This window comes from Prionailurus viverrinus, chromosome E1 (assembly GCF_022837055.1).
Source record: "Prionailurus viverrinus isolate Anna chromosome E1, UM_Priviv_1.0, whole genome shotgun sequence".
Taxonomy (NCBI): domain Eukaryota; kingdom Metazoa; phylum Chordata; class Mammalia; order Carnivora; family Felidae; genus Prionailurus; species Prionailurus viverrinus.
The window spans coordinates 38,206,339-38,225,210 of record NC_062574.1 but is presented as its reverse complement, the minus strand read 5'-3'; the positions used below and the strand labels follow the sequence as shown (position 1 = coordinate 38,225,210).

General features: G+C 51.0%; 1 protein-coding gene across 2 annotated transcripts in view; it reads left to right on the top strand.

Annotated features, from left to right (window-relative positions):
• Positions 1-18,872, top strand: part of ERN1 (endoplasmic reticulum to nucleus signaling 1) — an 80,253-nt gene that overhangs the window by 54,156 nt on the left and 7,225 nt on the right. For both annotated transcript variants that reach the window (XM_047833886.1, XM_047833885.1), the window contains exons 7-19: positions 134-235; positions 1,063-1,324; positions 2,540-2,618; positions 3,787-3,952; positions 8,044-8,162; positions 10,873-11,064; positions 12,821-13,088; positions 13,813-13,903; positions 14,193-14,382; positions 15,126-15,225; positions 15,517-15,716; positions 16,185-16,332; positions 18,079-18,206. In XM_047833886.1, the coding sequence (XP_047689842.1) occupies positions 134-235; positions 1,063-1,324; positions 2,540-2,618; positions 3,787-3,952; positions 8,044-8,162; positions 10,873-11,064; positions 12,821-13,088; positions 13,813-13,903; positions 14,193-14,382; positions 15,126-15,225; positions 15,517-15,716; positions 16,185-16,332; positions 18,079-18,206 (2,045 nt within the window). The remainder of the gene's footprint in view (positions 1-133; positions 236-1,062; positions 1,325-2,539; positions 2,619-3,786; positions 3,953-8,043; positions 8,163-10,872; positions 11,065-12,820; positions 13,089-13,812; positions 13,904-14,192; positions 14,383-15,125; positions 15,226-15,516; positions 15,717-16,184; positions 16,333-18,078; positions 18,207-18,872) is intronic.

Below are 18,872 nucleotides of genomic sequence, written 5' to 3'. Positions count from 1 at the left end.
GCTGCAACCAGGAGTCGAGCACTTAACCGACTGAGCCACCCAGGCACCCCTTGTCTGCTGTAGTTTAGATACGGGCAGCACCTCAGCAGGAGCTGTGGCCCCTCCAGGTAACAGGCTGGTGTGTGTTCTCCAGAGTACACAATCACCATGTACGACACCAAAACCCGCGAGCTCCGGTGGAATGCCACCTACTTCGACTACGCGGCCTCACTGCCGGAGGACGACGGGGACTACAGTAAGTGCTCCCTGGCGGCTGTGCGAGGTTGGCTGGGTATTTGTGACCCATGAGGAAGCAATCTCTCCTGGACGCTGGGTTTTCTCTTAAGGCACTCTCGATCGCCAGCTTCTGGGCTTCTAGTAAATAATTTGACAGTGTTGAAGGCCGGGGCCGGGGTGAGAAGTGTGGAAGGAAACCTCAGTGAAACAGGTGGGGAGCTTAGCCTGAGAGGAGGGAGGGGTGCGTTTTGGTGAGTCCCTCCGTGTCACAGAAGGAACGCACCAGAAGCCCATGGGAGGCAGAGTTAAGCGTCAGCTGTGACATCGACAGCCCACCCCGTTTCTCTCGCAAACACTCCCCCAGCTCAAGTGGACGCTAAAAAAAGGTTTTGCCATCTGAACACCGATACCTGAAAGTCTGCCAGAAATCTCCTCTGTGGGCAGACGTGGGCAGTGTCGGTGGTCAGCTTTGACTTTCAGCCTGATCAGTCGGTTCAAAATGACTGCTATACAATATCAGAACCATAGGCCCCTCCTCTGGCCCTTTTCTCCTCCATATTTACTCTCACTAATTGAACAGAGTGCTGAAGCATCTCCCCAAGTAAATAGCCTTCCAGGGAGTGATCCTCTTTTATGTTTAAAGAGCAGGCAGCTCTCACTGTCTGGATTGTGTCATAGAGCCTGCGCGGGTCCATTGGAAACAAGCGAAATTGTCGGGAGGATATCTGAGAATACTCCAGAAGTCTTGTTTCCTCTAGCTGAGTGACTGCCACTTGCCAGGAGAGAGAGAGGATGTGGTCACAAAGTGGGGTGAGACCGCATGCTTTGTTTATTTGATCTGTACAGAGATGTCCCACTTTGTGTCCAACGGCGATGGGCTGGTGGTGACCGTGGACAGTGAATCTGGCGATGTCCTGTGGATCCAAAACTACGCTTCCCCTGTGGTGGCCTTTTATGTCTGGCAGCGGGAGGGTCTGAGGAAGGTGATGCACATCAACGTCGCAGTGGAGACGCTGCGCTATCTGACCTTCATGTCTGGGGAGGTGGGCCGCATCACCAAGTGGAAGTACCCGTTCCCCAAGGAGACGGAGGCCAAGAGCAAGCTGACGTGAGTCTGGGTTAACTCGGGGGCAGAAGAGGGCGGCTGCGACCCAGACGTCCCAGTCCTGCTGCAGCGTAGCATGCCAGGGCTCGAGGCACACATCTCTGAAGCCGTGGGGTGTATAAAGAGCCAAGACAGGCTTACTCAGAAAGCTCACAATACGTATAAGAACCGGGGCATCCCTTGATGCTTCAGAACTTTTGAATATTAAATAAAATCATGAGCAGGGATAAGAAAGACACTGCCAGTATATAGCTACAGTACAATTTGGATATGCCTCAGCTGGTGGGAACACGGGAGGTGTATTTGTTTTTTAACTGTGGTTTCTGGATTTTTGCTGGTACTGAAACATTGTAAAAATCGGGAAGAGTGTCACAGTGTGTACGTCTAAGACACCCCAGGCTTGTGGTCGCCATCCCTGCCTGTTAACAACCTGAAACTCGGTCCCTTGGACTCGCTGCCTCCCAGTCCCCACCTTACAGAGCTGCAGAAAAGAGCAAAGGGAACTGGAAAGTGTTCTCTGAGTTGTACACCTTTGAAACGTAAAATATTTGTTGAGAGAAGTTTCAAGAATTCAGCCAAAGTGGCTGTTGACAGAAACCAGAAGGGTCTGGAGGTGCCACCCCCACATCTTCATGCCGACACCACAGCCAAAGCCCAAGCCCACCCACCCCGGGGAATGGAAGTCTTACCCGGTTGGAACTTTCCGTGTATCCCTTGGCTCCAGCCATCCTGATTAGAGCAGTTGACTGTCTCTTAGGGCTTCTGTAGAACCTCTAGACGCCTTGAGAATCTGGAGAGAGAATGGCAGCTTGGTTGTTGGAGCGTGCTGTGGCCGGGACCATCTTATCTTAGAGGCTTGGCGATGGTTGCAAACATTCGGTCCTTCCCGGATGATCACCGCACCTGGTTCTTTCTGCGGACATCGTGGGCATGCCGTAGTGTGGCCCTGCCATTTGCAGAGGAGGAAACCCAGGCTTGCGCTTAGGTGACTTGTGCACATCTTTGTTTGTAGGCAGTGAGTGACAGCGGGGGCCTGCAGTCCAGGTTCCCAGGACAGTAGCTCGGCCTTTACATCCCCACCGTTCGGAATGCTAGGGGTTAATCTGGTTATTCTTCTGAGTGGCATTTGGGGCTGGGATACTTCTCTCCAGAAAGGCCCCTTTTGTGGGATGCAGGAATTAAATGGCTGTGGAATGTGTGTGTCTGTTTGTCTCCTAGGCCCACCCTGTATGTCGGGAAATACTCCACCAGCCTGTATGCCTCCCCCTCCATGGTGCACGAGGGGGTCGCCGTTGTGGTAAGTCTACTTTGGGGGGCTCACAGATGCAGCCTCCTCCTAACTGCTCCTGTTCCATTTAGCAAAGATGACTCTGAGTTATAAGTGGACATCCTGTGGGTGAAGCATCAAGACACAGGTCGCAAATCCTCAGAGACAATCCCTGCCCATACCTCGTTCTACTTTGTGAGGAAAGATGCGTGACAAGAGCCCTGGTCATGCCACTTTGCTTTCACGTTTGAGTCTAAAGTCCCCAGGCTGGTGTTCACGCCTTCCTCAGTCCAGTCACGCAGGGCCCTTCGGCCACACTGCTGGCGTCTCTGGGAGAGTCGGATGGTCCATCTTCTCCCCGTTTCCAGAAGTTTCCTGTTCGCCTTTCTCCACCTTTCTTCAGGCTGCGCCTCGCGCTTCCAACGCTCTCCTTTCCTTTCTCCTGTCCGAAGCCTTCCCAACCTTTTGTGACCTGTCGAGGTCTCCTCAGACCTCACCGGCCTCTTCAGACTGCTCTGTCTCTGCACGTTCGAGGCGTGGTGATCGTGGCCGCTGGTCGGGTCCTTACAGCACTGGAGCTGTCTGGTCGGCATCTCTTGTCTTCTCAGTTAGACTGTCGGCCGCTCCTGTGAGCGGGGCAGCGCCTGCACCCGGCTCCTGGCTGGAACTTGTTCTGCCCTGGTCAGTGTCACCCTGCGGACTCCTTCACTTCCCTCTGCTCCTCACGGGAGCCTCTGGGAATTCCACACGCCTTCTGCCCGGTTCCCAGACCTAAGAATTTAAAAAGATGTCCACGGTATAGGGCGCCTGAGTAGCTCGGTCAGTTAAACGTCTGACTTCGGCTCAGGTCATCATCTCATGGCTTGTGAGTTCGAGCCCCACAGCTCTGTGCTGTGCTGACAGGTCAGAGCCTGGAGCCTGCTTCGGATTCTGTGTCTCCGTCTCTCTCTGCCCCTCCCCCGCACACACTCAGTCTCTCCAAAAAATAAACATTGAAAAAAAAAAAAAGATGTCCGTGGTAAAGATGTCAACACGGCCTTGTCACATGTTGAAGGAGGGGCCTCTGCCATCTTAGGGCCTTTGTGTCTTGTTCCGACTGTCCTGGACCAGCCCCACACAGAAATCCCTTCCCTGGAGGGCGGCCGTCCCTTGGGTGCTCGTCCGCACCACAGGCCTCACTCCTGTTCTGTCTTCACAGCCCCGGGGCAGCACACTTCCTTTGCTGGAAGGCCCCCAGACTGACGGGGTCACCATTGGGGACAAAGGGGAGTGTGTGATCACGCCCAGCACAGACCTAAAGTTTGACCCTGGGCTCAAAGGGAAGAGCAAGCTCAACTACTTGAGGAACTACTGGCTTCTGATAGGTAAGAGTGGGTCTCTCGGCTCCTCAGGCGATGGCGTGCTGCCCCCTGGTGGACAAAAGCCCTCCATGCTAGTTACTGTGGTTAACGCGCTGTGCTCAGTTCAGGTCCAAATTAGTCTTTTCAGACCTGGGAACAGTTTTACCCCCAAGGAAAATTATGTAGAGTAGCTGTGTTACCAAGTCACTTCTCAAAAATTGCTTAATGTTACAAAACTCAAGTACCGACTAACATAAAATTCGTGCAGTTATCTGGCACACTGAACGTCTTCCGTGCCGGGCATTGGCAGTAAGCACTTTAGAACCCGTCTCCTTATTTCTCACAGCGGCCCCTTGTGAGGTAGACACTCTTGTTATTTCCACTTATGGGGAACCAGGGCGGTTCCTATGGAAGAATTCCCTTGGGGTTGGTGTGGGAGCCAGGGCTGGGGGAGGAGAGGGTGGGAGACCCGGGAAGGATTGGGTGGGGTGAGGAGTCTGGTTCAAGGCTAGACTTGAGTCAGGGAGTCACGGCACAAGTCCCTGGTGTGGGGGTGGGGGTGGGGGGGTGGTCCCTTTTCCTTTCTCTTCCATTTCTTGCTGTCCTTGCTAACGGCCCTTGGGTTGAATTGGGGGTCCTGTGAGCCACGGAGATAAGTCGAGATGACACCCGAAGGCAGTGAGTGTGACAAATGAAGGCAGTCACGTGAGAGGAGCTGTGTCTCTGGCAAGTGTCCCAAGCAGTTAGAGCAGGACAGAGTTTTCTTGAATCTGATTTGCCTTCCTGTGCCCTGTCTTCCCCCAAATCTGCTGACTGTCAGCCCCAGAGGTGGTGAGAGGTGAGGATGTAGCCTTGTGGGAGGAGAGAGGAGGCGGGGGGGGGGGGGGGGAGGGTGCCAGAGCACACGGGTTGATGAGGTCCCCCCATCCACCCCCACTACCCCTTTCTCTCCCCCGCCCCCCTACTAGCAGCTGACTGGAATGGAGGGGAGAGAGGGCAGTGCCAGAGACACAGGGAAGGGACATAGAGCGGTGTGGAGGCGTGTGGGCCCGGGAGGCCGCAGGATCTGTCCCGCAGCGGCATCCGGACGGGGGTGTGTAACTGGGTGTTGCAGACAGGAGCCTGAGCGTCCTGGAGTCCCGATCGCTCCCTTTGTGGTTGTCCGGGTCCTGTTCTTTTTTGTTCTTCCTGACTCCCTGTAGCCACTTTCTTTTGGTTATTATTTTTACAGAATAATGGGCAAAGGAGATAACAAAGTAATTCTACCTTTTTTTTGAACAAAAGTAGTTTCAAGAGCATGTGTGAGTGGACCCAGGTGAAGAAAAAAATAGCTGATGAGTGGAGGCTATTAAAATCACAAGGTCATCGGGGCGCCTGGGTGGCGCAGTCGGTTAAGCGTCCGACTTCAGCCAGGTCACGATCTTGCGGTCCGTGAGTTCGAGCCCCGCGTCGGGCTCTGGGCTGATGGCTCGGAGCCTGGAGCCTGTTTCCGATTCTGTGTCTCCCTCTCTCTGTGCCCTTCCCCCGTTCATGCTCTGTCTCTCTCTGTCCCAAAAATAAATAAACGTTGAAAAAAAAATTAAAAAATAAAAAAATAAAATCACAAGGTCATTTAGTTTTATGTACCAGTTAAGGGTTACATAAATTGCCCAGCAGTGGTCACAAAGTGAACAAACTGTTGGAAACTAAGGAAATGTGTACGCAAGATTATAAAAAACATGGGGAGAAAGTCTTCATGGCTAGGTTGCAAAAAGATACCCTTTTTTAAAAAAAAAAATTTTTTTTTTTTTTTCAACATTTATTTATTTTTGGGACAGAGAGAGACAGAGCATGAACGGGGGAGGGGCACAGAGAGAGGGAGACACAGAATCAGAAACAGGCTCCAGGCTCTGAGCCATCAGCCCAGAGCCTGACACGGGGCTCGAACTCACGGACCGCGAGATCGTGACCTGGCTGAAGTCGGACGCTTAACCGACTGCACCACCCAGGCGCCCCAAAAAAAAAATTTTTTTTAATGTTTATTTTTGAGAGAGAGAGAGACAGAACATGAGTGGGGGAGGGGCAGAGAGAGAGAGGGAGACACAGAATCCGAAGCAGGCTCCAGGCTCTGAGCTGTCAACACAGAGCCCGATGCGGGGCTCGAACCCACAAACTGTGAGATCATGACCTGAGCTGAAGTCAGATGCTTAACTGAGCCACCCAGGCGCCGCAGAAAGATATCCTTTTAAAATGTAAAGGTTGTCCAAGTAAGACAACTGAGAAACTCAACAAAGTATAAAGAAGTAATTAGGGGATCCTCTCACACCTCTGAAGTCCCCTTGAGGAGCTCCAGAGCCAGTCATTTTTAAATAAGGCAGTGGAACGACTTGACCATCTCTGCATAGACTCAGGGCTACAGGTACAATAACATACGCTCTTTTACGTCCAGCCTTGTCCTTTGATTTGGTGTTTGTGGAGGACATTAAGGATCTTGCCTCTTTCACACTGGTCTGGAAAATAAACTGAGTCCATTTACCTTGAGTGGCACGGCCTTAGGGTTTCCCCGAGCAGTGGCCCTAACCCGGAGTGCCCTTGGCTTCTCCTGGGGGTCTGTCACAGAAGCACGTGTGACCCCTGCAGATCCCAATTCAGTAGGTCTGGGGCAGGGCCTGTGCTTTTTGCTCTGGAGCCCAGACATGGTGATGAGGACAGATAAATCACTAAGACCAGGTACTGTTTGTACACGTTTGAGGATCTCATGATTGGCCTTGTGGAGCCGCTGGGTCGGAGTGTGCAGAATGAGATTCCTAAAGGCCCAGATTTGGGTGAAACCTGTTCAGGAGAAGTAGCCCTGGAGGAAGCAGGCTGCGGGCTAATCAGGGCTGCAGTGGTCTGTTGGGGGGGTAGGTGCAGGGTTGGGGGAGGCTCCTGCAACACAAGGCGGCACGTGGAAGGCACCCTGCTTTCCCCTAGAGCGAAGGTTTCTTATTAGTGAACCTCAGAGGCACCGGGAGAAACTCACATTCAGACCCCTGGGCCCCATCAGCAAGTCTGATCTCAGGGCTGAGGTAGGTGGAGCCCACCTGAGGACACCCTGCTTCACGGCAAAGCATGTCTCATGGTCCTCACCTGGCGATGGTTTAAAACAAAACAAGGTTTCCCTTAAAGAGCAGTCTTCTCTTGTAGATAGAGAACTGACCTAAAGATAAAGATTTTTTCCAGATCAAGGAATGTACACAGCTTGGACTAGTCCTTGCTTATTTTTGTCTTGGAAATACAGATCATAAAATCCTTGATAGGTTTGAGAGAACAGTGGAGGGATCCATAGGGTGAGACCCGAATCACAGTGAAAGAACAAAAAAGAAATTATGTCAGGGGGCTGACAGCCCAGCATGAGAGTGAACTGGTTCTTCTGGGTAGTTAGTACAGGAGTCATTTAATGTTAGAGCTAAACAGACTTTCCCGCCAGATCAAGTCCCAGTTGCTTATTTTATATTCAACTTTGTCTCTCTTACAGTGATATGCACACAGTAGACGCTCAATCAGTGTGTAACATGTACTAGATAGTGTGGAGAACAGGGAGTGGGCGCTGAGAGAGCCGTGACCCTCTGCTCCCCAGCAAATACATCGCGTTTCTCTTTTATGCATAATTCACCACTTGCCAGGATGGAAGTATGCATGCAGATCATCGGAATAGAACTCCGCCTGAGCAATTTAAATATCAAGGGGGGGAATGTGAGACCCTTAGTAGAGGGATATTACAAGGTAACTGGGGAGAACTGCGTGAATTTTTAATGAAGCTTCATGATGCTTGGGCAGCATACAGCCTAAAGTAGGAATTACCCACACAAGTCTTACTCTGAACACATCTCAAAGGTCCTGATTCCTCTCATGACAAGGACACTTCTTCGTCCCTCATTATGAGATTCAGAATACTGTATACGTGCCACCAAGTAATCAAATTTCTGTCTCGATGAGATTTTTCTGGTAATTGCCTGTCGTTTTCTCTCACTTTACATATGTGGGTGTTTGCACTGTGGGCCCCTCAACGGGGAGCCACTGTAGGCTAAGCTTAGCATGGGGGACTTTCACCGTGTGGGGGGCTGCTCTCATGGAAGGCTTGTTTCCTCTCGTAGGACACCATGAAACCCCCCTGTCTGCGTCTACCAAGATGCTGGAGAGATTCCCCAATAATCTGCCCAAACATCGAGAAAATGTGATTCCTGCCGATTCAGAGAAGAAGAGCTTTGAGGAAGTGAGTGGGGGCGTAAACAGTTAGTTCCTGGCTCCTCATGTGAGGTGTTGGGGGCTAAGGCATTTGCCCTTGGCTTTAGAGCTTACGGTGAACTCGGGAGGGGAGAGGGATGCTCGGGAATCCATAGCACGCATCACCCCATGACAGACTGCTGGGGGGTTGGTGCTAAGGGCTTAATGAAGGCTGTAAGAAGGGTGGAGGGATGGGGGGGGGTCTGGCCCGGTGGGAGAGAGGCAGACGGCACTGGAGGGAAGAGAGCAGCAGAGATGAGGGCCTGGAGGTGGGACTGACCTTGCCTGGGCACCTCTGGGGCTAATACCTACTCCGAGGCCACCGGGGGGGGGGGGGGGGAGTCGTGAGAAATGGGGCCGTGTCCTACAGAGGAACCATGTTACCAAGGTTCGCTGGCACGTGGCAGTGGAGCAAAGGGTTGATGAAAAGAGGACGTGGGAGACCTGAAGCTTCACAAAGCCAGGAGTGGCCCTTTGGAAGCAGCCTGCTTGGCTGCTCGGTCTGGTGGGGACCCAGGGTGCCCACGGGATGGAGCTTTGGGCAGTGGGAAGGCCCACCCAGGTGGTAGCTGCCATGAGCCTCTGACCTGGGCTGCACTCCTGCAGCCCTGGGGAGACAGGGTGCCAGTCAGGGTCTCAGCTGGACACCAGTGGCCACTCAGATTAGGATGATCAGAGGGCAGTGTAATAAAGAGATTATTCACACAGATGTGGACAGTCCCAGGGCTTCTCTTTGCATCCTTTAGCCTGAAGTTGGGGGGAGGGAGTGGAAAGGGCCCCAGGCCAGGAGCCTAGAGGTTCAGTTGACATGTTCAGCAATCCCACGGAACTGGACCTCATTCTCCTCCCTCTGGCCCATCTGCTGGTGTCCCAGTCAGAAGCCAGGGGGCCGGGAGACCACTGCTATGCCCGTAGGTGGCACAGAGCAGGTGGAGAAGGCAGGAGGGTGGCTCTGCAGGCAGGCGTCCAGCATGGCCAGTGAGGTGGGGGCGGGTCCGAAGGTCCATTTGGACTTGGCGAGTCTTGGCATCCTTGCCATGGAGACCCCAGGCCCGAGAAGGGGCCTGAGAAGGGACAAGGTCCAAGGAAGACGAGAGGGGCTGGCTTGCGGGGGGACCACGATCACGGCAAGTTCACTGTAGGGGTCCAGATTTTATCCAGAAAGAAAGGAAGGAAAAGCATGTGCCTGTTGAAAATTCTAGAGCAAAATATCTTGAGTTGCCTGTTACTCTAGAGGTAGCCAGTTAGGAAAATACATGGAGTCCTAGGACAGTAATTTTGGAAAGCACTGGTGCCCTGAAGTCTCCGTCTGATTTTGATCTTATCAAAGTCACTCCTATCCATCCTGGAATGCTTAGAAAATAAAAGTATAGAGAAGGAAAGAGGACAGGACCCTCAATGTAACACCCAGAGGTAGCCACAGTTAAGATTTTAATAATCATCCAAACTTGGACAGAGTTTTCTAAAACTCCATTAAAATACTCTGAAGTACACTGATATGGCAATAAGGCACCTTCTTTAACAAACGCGTTTGAACAGAATCTAACCAAAGGAGGGTTGCTCCTGGTCACGTGCTCAGCAGACATTCCTGAGCTGCCTGCTCCACACCAGCCGTCCCACCCCGCCCCATGCACTGTAGGGGTGGGGCAGCTGCTGGGAGAGAGCCCTAGGCAGGAATCGGACGGGAGAGGTGGGTGTGTGAGGTCGGGTGTTGGGGGGGACGCCAAACCCTCTGCACTTGCCCAGAGGCCGTGCAGTCACTTCATTGGACAAGCAGTAATGGCACTCCTGGAACCCTGGATGTTCGAGAATGAATCGACGTGTTCTATAAACTGTTCTTGAAGTCCTAGAGCCTCCAAGAAGTTCAGACGGAAGGTCCACTTTCATCTGATTTCATTCTGGGCTTCCCAAGTAAAAGTTTCTTTAACAAAAGATTCTGATGTTTTTCTGAAACTTTGAAAAAGAGTGGAATACTCGAGAAAATGATTTTGTTTTTGGAGTTGCACCAAAAGTTTATAAGCCACAGAAGCAAGCTGCTTCATTACTCTTCAGCTGCGTGTGTGTGCACACACATTGTTTTCCTTTTTATTTTTTAAATTTATTTATTTATTTTGAGAGAAAGGGCACATGTGTGCACACGAGTGGAAGAGGGACAGAGAGTCGGGGAGAGAGAGAATGCCAAGCAGCCTCTGCACCGTCAGTGTGGAGTCTGACACTGGGCTCGATCCCACAAACTGAGGTCATGACTTGAGCCAAAATCAAGAGTCTGATGCTTAATCCACTGAGCCACCTTTTTAATGTGACATGGTATTAATGACTGCCAACATTTTTACCAGACTTTGTTACAGATGATTTCAGAGTTTTCCCAGTTATCAAATCTACCATCAAAGGAGGAAGGATCTGCCTTCAGTAAGGCTTTTCAAAAGAATATGGATCTGAAGCCATTTCCAAAAGTACTGCTGTTAGAACTGTTTCTCAGTACTGATACAGTCACTACAATAAAGCATGGCATCTCAGGGCAGTCACTTTGATAAAGGCAGCGATTGTTTGGCTTTGTGATCTTTGATGAGCTCTAAAAAAAAACACATTTTACGGTGGGGGTCATTCCTGGTAAGTAGTCATGACTACTCTTGACTGTTTGGCCATTTTGTATCTGGCTAGAAATTCTGCAGTGACATAGTCCCTCTGTCCCACACAAGGTTATCAACCTGGTCGAGCAGACTTCAGAAAACGCGCCCACCGCCGTTTCACAGGAGGTGGAGGAGAAGTTCGAGCATGCCCCCGCTAAGCCCGAGGCCCCCGTGGACTCTGTGCTGAAGGACATAGCCACCATCATCCTGAGCACCTTCCTGCTCATCGGCTGGGTGGCCTTCATCATCACCTACCCCTTGGTAAAGCTCGGCCCCTTCCCTTTGCCTTCCTGTATGTTTTTGAACTGTGCTGGTCACCTGATGTTCATGACAAACGAGCAGATATGTTTCCTTTCACATTTAAGAGTAAGTATGTGCTTCTCTTCAGAAACATTGTAATCAAAGAGACACTAGCTTCTCAGGAAATTTTTTTTACCTATGTCTCAGAGTTAACTCATTGTAAAAGCTGATTTGTAAACCTTGCTTGCAGATCATTTTAGGGTTTTTTGTTTGTTTTTATTTTTGTTTTAAGAGAAGGAAGTCCTTCTTAAAGTTTATTTATTTATCTTTGAGAGAGACAGAGACAGCGTGAGCAGGAGAGGAGCAGAGAGAGAGAGAGAGGAGGAGAGAAAGAATCCCAAGCAGGCTCCTCACTGTCAGCACAGAGCCTGACGTGGGGTTCAAACTCATGAATCCGTGAGATCGTGACCTGAGCCGAAACCAAGAGTTGGGACGCTTAACCGACTGAGCCACCCAAAGTTAACTATTTCCCTTTTTGAGAATAGTCCTAATAGATGAAAATCCACTTAACTTTCCTCCCTTACAAACTGCCTCTTAGAGACACTAGCACGAGTGAAAACGGCAACACCCCTTGCACTATCTAGTTGGAAATGAGCGAGCTAAATTTACATGGTTGAATATGTTGTGGGTTGGATAAAACCTTGTAGAAGAATATTCCTTTTTCGAGTTGCTCAGAGCATTGAAGTGTCATCACCTGGGAATACTAGTGCCCAGGAAGCTCATGTCCCCTGCAGGAATGGCGATGACAGACCCTTCCATTGGTACAGATGGGTCCACTCCACCCACACTGTTTTCTATTTTACCTCACACAGTCCTGTGAGGTCATTATTACTGTGCCCTGCCCACAAATGAAGAAGCCAGGCTCTGGGAAGTTAAATAACTTTCCCAGGGTTAGTCAGCCGGTGATAGATTTGAACCCAAGTTCAGAGAGAGAGAGAGAGAGACAGTGTGTGTGGGGGGGTGTACACGAGAACCAGAAAACTCCCAGGGGGTGTTGGCTTCACACCCATCCCTTCGGTCCCCTTCCCACGCAGGCGGTACAATCATGGCTCACTGCTGCTTCAAATTATGACAAAGAATTTCTCGGAACAGAGAGAAGAGTGTGGGGTATGGGGAGGGCAGCTTGATGAAATGGGGCTGGAGTGGGGCCATGGCCAGGCGCCACATTTCAGCCACGTTCTGGCTGTGTGGCCGCGGGAAGATGGCAGCGAGGTTCCGAGCCCCCGCTGCTTCCTCTGCCTGGTCGGTGGCCATCTGTGCACTCGCCTCTGTCAAGTGCACAGCCGTAGTGGACGGCAAGCCTGGAGCTGCCTGTGTCCACCATGCTCCAAGCTATGGGGCATAACCATTCTTCCTCTTTGGTTTCATTTTTGCAACCACTCCCAGACTTCCGTGAAAGCCCCAGGATTTTAGACTTAAATGGAGCCCCCTTCATCTGGCCCAGCCTCCACCTACGTCTCAGTCCCCTCTCCCGCCCCTGTCGGGCCCGTCCAGCAGGGGGCGTGGGCTGTCCTGGGAACTCCTAACTGGCGAGAAGCACTCGAGTCTTCCAACCACCCTATCCCTCCTCCTGTGCCTTCTCACTGGTCTCATCCCGCCCCCCACCCCTTGGGCAGCGCACCTGCTTCCTCTGCCGCAGGGAGCCTCACCCTTCCAGCCTCTCTCTGTCCCCGGGGGAGTGGGCTGCACGTGTCTGGATGTGCGTTTCTCTCCCCAGAGCATGCATCAGCAGCAGCAGCTCCAGCACCAGCAGTTCCAGAAGGAACTAGAGAAAATCCAGCTCCTGCAACAGCAGCAGCTGCCCTTCCATCCCCCTGGAGACGTGGCTCAGGATGCTGAGCTCCTGGACTCGTCCGGCCTGTACTCAGAGAGCTCGGGCACCAGCAGCCCCAGCACATCCCCCAGAGCCTCCAACCACTCGCTCCACTCCAGTGGCTCTGCCTCCAGGGCTGGTGCCAGCCCCTTCCTGGAGCAGGACGATGAAGGTAAAGCGAGTTGCTGTTTTGGTGCTGTTTTCTCTTTCATTTGAACACAACCTGAGAGGCATGTTCTCCGGGGGAGTCTCCGTGGGACTGTGAAGTGTCGTTTCTAAGGGCTCACCGTGTTCTCACCTAGGTCCCTCTCACTCTGGGGGCCAGGCTTGCGTGCCATCCGGGCCTCTCCCACTCAGGGGGCCTTTTGGGGTCCACCTTGTCCTCCTGCCATCTTGCCCCATAAGGGCTGGCAGTTGCTGCTGACCAGAGGTGCCCTGGGCATCTGGCTTGGGGGAGTTCCTACAGCCAGTCCGTGGCCAAGTGTGACTGTTGATCCCGGTTCCTCTGGGAAGTGGGCTCGGGCCGGTTGTCAGGGCCGATGTTCTGAGGGGATGGATACAGAGCTAGTGTACGAGACCTGAGCCCCAGGCCAGGCCACCGCTGGTCTCTTCATTGCACATCCACTGCCTGGAGGCTCCAGGCTCAAATCGTAGGCGGGTCTGTGGAGAAGCCCTGTCTTCTGATAATAATGTAAAGGCAGGAACAGAGGGCAGGAGGCGGGGGAGGTGGCAGCCCTGGGTGTCAATGCCCTGCGGGCACTTGTTACCAGGGGCTGGGAACCTAGAGCCTGTGAGATCCCATCTCTGAACCTGAGCTCAGGACGCTGCTTCCTTTCTAGCCTCAAGGTGTTTCAGGTTAGGTTTGCTTAAAACAACTTCTTCTTGTTTTGTCCCAGATGAGGAAACCAGCATGGTGATTGTTGGGAAGATCTCATTCTGTCCCAAGGACGTGCTGGGCCACGGAGCTGAGGGCACGATTGTGTACCGGTGAGTGGATTGGAGAGCTCTGTGACTTGCCCTCACGTCCAGGTCTGTCGGCCTGCAGGTGGCACGCCAGGCTGGGGGGTGCCGCAGGGTCACGGTGGTGGCCAAGACGGAGGACTTCACCTCCAGGGAAGAAGTGCTGGCCGCGTGGTGGTCGGTCAGGGGCTACGAGGCTCCCGGGGTGGCTGCCGCATCGCAGAAGGAGCACCATGGGTCTGCGGGTCTCCCATTTCCACAGCCTGGCTCGCGCCCCCCCCCCCCCCCCAAACCAACCTGTGATCCTTGTCCTCAGGGGCATGTTCGACAACCGCGACGTGGCCGTCAAGAGGATCCTCCCCGAGTGTTTCAGTTTCGCGGACCGTGAGGTCCAGCTGCTTCGGGAATCAGACGAGCACCCCAACGTGATTCGTTACTTCTGCACGGAGAGGGACCGGCAGTTCCAGTACATTGCCATCGAGCTGTGTGCGGCCACCCTGCAGGAGGTGGGTGCCCCCGGGGCCGCTTTGCCTTCGTCCTGCGGCCTCCCTGCTCCTGGAGGCAGGTGGCACGAGAGACTGTGATTTCTTTTCCCTTTATTTCTCTGTATTCACTTTACTGAAGTTACAACACAGCACACTCACGTAAATGAACAGTTGGTGCATGTGACGGGCTCACACCCACGTAACCACAAACCAGTTGGAGAGTATTTTTATCACCTCAGCTTCAGTTGGGTGGGATGGTCTTTGGTTACAGTTAGTATCTCTGTCCCTCTGCCTCCAGGAAACCCGGCAGTTGTTCTCCCCGTGGGTTAGGGCTGCTCTGGGCTTGGAGGATGCTGGTTGAGGAGTCAGGTCGTTGAGACCATCCAGCGAACTCCTTTTGCTCAGTCTCCAGGCTCACGTGACACTATGTCAGTATCAGACACCTGCAGGTTTGCCTGTAGGAGGCAGTGAAATTGAGTTCCTTGCCTTCTTACCTTTCTCACCGTACACGAGTCAGCTGGAACTTTTAAGTTGGCCTACGGCTGCCAGAGAAAGTCCGTGAGCAAATGTGGATTTGGACATAGAGTGTGGTCAGTACAACTTCCCGTTTCTTTCTTAAAATAGCCAAACATTAATTAAGGCAAAAAGTTGCAGGCAGGACTTTCCTGAATAAAATTGAATCACTTAGAGAAAAAAAGTGCTGTGTGGAGGGGCCCGTCCCCAAGGGCCGTGTGTGTGACCTGGCTGTCGTGTGTCTCTTGCAGTACGTGGAGCAGAAGGACTTCGCCCACCTCGGCCTGGAGCCCATCACCTTGCTGCAGCAGACCACCTCGGGCCTGGCCCATTTGCACTCCCTCAACATTGGTGAGAAGCTTCCCCTGTATTTACCAGCCGCGGCCCGGTGGGGAGCTCCCTTGCTGGGGAGGGGTCCTTGCCTCTGCTGAGAATCTCAGTGTCATCACTGGTGTGCCTGTGGGGTTTTTAGGTGGCCTTTTGAGAATAAGAATTTGAGGAGGAATCTTTCACAGCTGCAAACGAGAAAACCCTTAGAGGTCTGGTGGGCCCGCTGGGAGTCCGTGAAGAGTGCACTCCCCGCCGCAGGAGGAGGCCCGATGCCACTGGTAAATACCAGACTGATCTGGAGTTTTCTATTAGTTCACAGAGACCTGAAGCCCCACAACATTCTCCTGTCCATGCCCAACGCACATGGCAGGATCAAGGCCATGATCTCTGACTTTGGCCTCTGCAAGAAGCTGGCTGTGGGCAGGCACAGTTTCAGCCGCCGCTCAGGAGTGCCTGGCACAGAAGGCTGGATCGCTCCGGAGATGCTGAGCGAGGACTGTAAGGACAATCCCGTGAGTAGAGGGAGCAGCTCTGGGGAAAACTGCCAGCCTCTCGCATCTTCGGGGACGAGAGCCTCTGCATTCAAGACTTGGGGGCTGCGGCGCACGTAGCTGGAACATGACAGTTCTTTATCAAAGAGCTTCTGTGTAAATAGCATGCTGCTGGCGTTTTCCATGTGGTCTCGTGTTCAGACAAGTGAATGGGGCAAGTGTGGGCAGTTGTCCGTGTCTCCCCCCCTACTTTTCAGTCACTTCCAAGCCCAGCCAGTCGGCTCTAGAGCCCACGTTCCACTGCAAACACCGACCCTCATGCAGCCCCTGCGGGTGCCAGTGCTGCTCTGGGCACTTCCGGCGTGCCAGTCCAGTCTCCCGGGACCCTTCAAGGTGGTAGAAGCAACAGCAGCACTCCTGTCCTTGCTGCTTCTCAGTGAGGATGAGAATTTTCCAAAAGCCTCTCACACCCTGCGTCTCTCTTTTCAGACCTACACAGTGGACATCTTCTCTGCGGGCTGTGTCTTTTACTACGTGATATCTGAGGGCAGCCACCCTTTTGGCAAGTCCCTGCAGCGGCAGGCCAACATCCTCCTGGGCGCCTACAGCCTCGACTGCTTACACCCGGAGAAGCACGGTGAGTGGGTGGCAGAGGACGGTCGGGAGCCGCTCCGGCTGACCACGTGGCCCCTGAGCCCTGGGAGGGCGCCAGCCCTGTGCTTCCAGAGGCCCTTCTTTCCAACTGCTGGCCCTGTGGGGCTCAGTGCATCGATGATTCACTCCAAAGCTGGTAGAAGGTTGGGTTGTCTTTGGAGCATCTCCTCCTGAAGGCACACAGCTCTGAGGTTTCTTCAGGTCCCCCAGTTACCTGTGTGACCTGGGCAAGGACCTCTATTTTCCAGCTTGTGGCTTGTGAGCATTTAATAGTCTCTTCCTTCACTGACATTCAGGACAGTCGTCCGTGCTCCATAAACTCGTGTGCAGGCCAGTGATCAGGGGGTGTGGCTGGGCGGGGGGCAGACAGCTGGGTCTTGCTCTCTGGGTGCAGGGGCGACAGGTCTTTTTTCCTGACTTCAGCGTTTCCTGTGTTAAAATTGGCCCATGACACCCAGTGCCACCTTTTTAAAAAATGTAAAACTAACTCACTGTTTTGCATTAATTTTTCTTATTCCTTGTAGAAAAAACAGATTAGCATAAAAGATCCATAATCCCATTACACAGTGATGAATTCCTGCTGTTAATACTTTTGTATATCTTATTCCAATCACGTATTTAGATAGATATGCATACTTTTGTAAAATAAATAGTACATACTCTTTTTTGGCATGCTTTTTTTTTCTTACATGCCTTTATTTTTATTTTGTTCTTTTTTATGGATAATTGGTTTTTTTTTAATTTATTGATTTATTTTTAGTTTACATCCAAGTTAGCATATAGTGCAACAATGATTTCAGGGGTAGATTCCTTAATGCCCCTTACTCATTCAGCCCATCCCCCCTCCCACAACCCCTCCAGTAACCCTCTGTTTGTTCTCCATATTTAAGAGTCTCTTATGTTTTGTCCCCCTCCATGTTTTTGTATTATTTTTGCTTCCCCTCCCTTGTGTTCATCTGTTCTGTGTCTTAAAGTCCTGATATAAGTGAAGTTATATGATATTTGTTTTTCTCTATTTCGCTTAGCATAATACCTTCTAGTTCCATCCACGTGGTTGCAAATGGAAAGCTTTGATGCTTTTTGATTGCCGAGTAATAACTCCATTGTGTATATATATACCACATCTTCTTTATCCATCCACCCATCGATGGACATTTGGGCTCTTTCCATACTTTGGCTATTGTTGATAGTTGGCATGCTTGTTTTTTAACATCATCTTGAATATCTCTCCAAGTTGATAGGTATTCCACCAGGGCATCGTTTTTTTTTAACATTTTTTTTTTTATTGTTTATTTATTTTTGAGAGAGAGCAAGAGACAGAGAATCCGAAGCAGGTTTCAGGCTCTGAGCTGTCAGCACAGAGCCTGACACGGGGCTCAAACTCATGAACTATGAGATCGTGACCTGAGCCGAAGTCAGACCCTCAACCAACGAGCCACCCAGATACCCCTTACCAGGGCATCATTCTAATAGCACAGCCCAGTACGTGGAGGCAGTGTTACCAAAGCCTCCAACAGTGGGTATTTCCAATTACTTCTTTTCACAGACTATGTGGTGAGGACTCCCCTTATCAGCTGAAGCTTGTGCAAGTTCTTAATTACGCTATTGGAGTGAGGTTGTGTCAGTAGAATCTTGAATCAAAAGGCACATGCACTGTTAAGGTTTGAGTATTTCATGGTGGCTGTGGGCCGGTGATAATCAGTTACTTGTTTATTTTCCTCCTCTGTAGAAGATGTCATTGCCCGGGAATTAATAGAGAAGATGATCGCAATGGATCCTCAGAAACGCCCCTCTGCGAAGCATGTGCTGAAGCACCCGTTCTTCTGGAGCCTGGAAAAGCAGCTCCAGTTCTTCCAGGTACATCTCTTGTTTGTGGTTTGTTTCTTATCAAAAGTCTTCATTTAACTTCTTCCAGATTTTGAAAGTACAGCAAAAGGCAAAATAAAATAAAATAAAATAAAATAAAATAAAATAAAATAAAATAAAATAAAATAAAATAAAATAAAATAACATAACATAACATAACATAACATAACATAAAAAATACAAAAAACAAAAAACAAAAAACAAATGGCTCCTAATCCCATAACCAAGAGATAAGCATGGTTGACATTTTAACATACTTTTTTCATATAGATAAAAATGTGATTAGGATCAAACCGTATATACAATTTTGTATCTTCTTTTTTTTTTTACAGTACATAATATTTTAATTTAGTATTTTATTACAGTATTAATAGTACTGTATTAATATGATCTTTAGAATTTTAACATAATCTTTCTTCATGTTAAAGTTCTAAAACTTTAATGACTCTAGTGCTCTGTCATATGCTATATTCTGGGAACTTTCAAATACACACAAAAGTGGAGGGAATACTATAATGAACTCCCATTTACCCATCAGCCAGCTCCAGCAATTACTACCTGAACCTCTGCTCTCTCTCCACCACCCTCCACCCGATTACTTCGAAGCAAATCATAGGCATCATATTTCATTCAAGTCTCATAAATCTAAACGTTTAC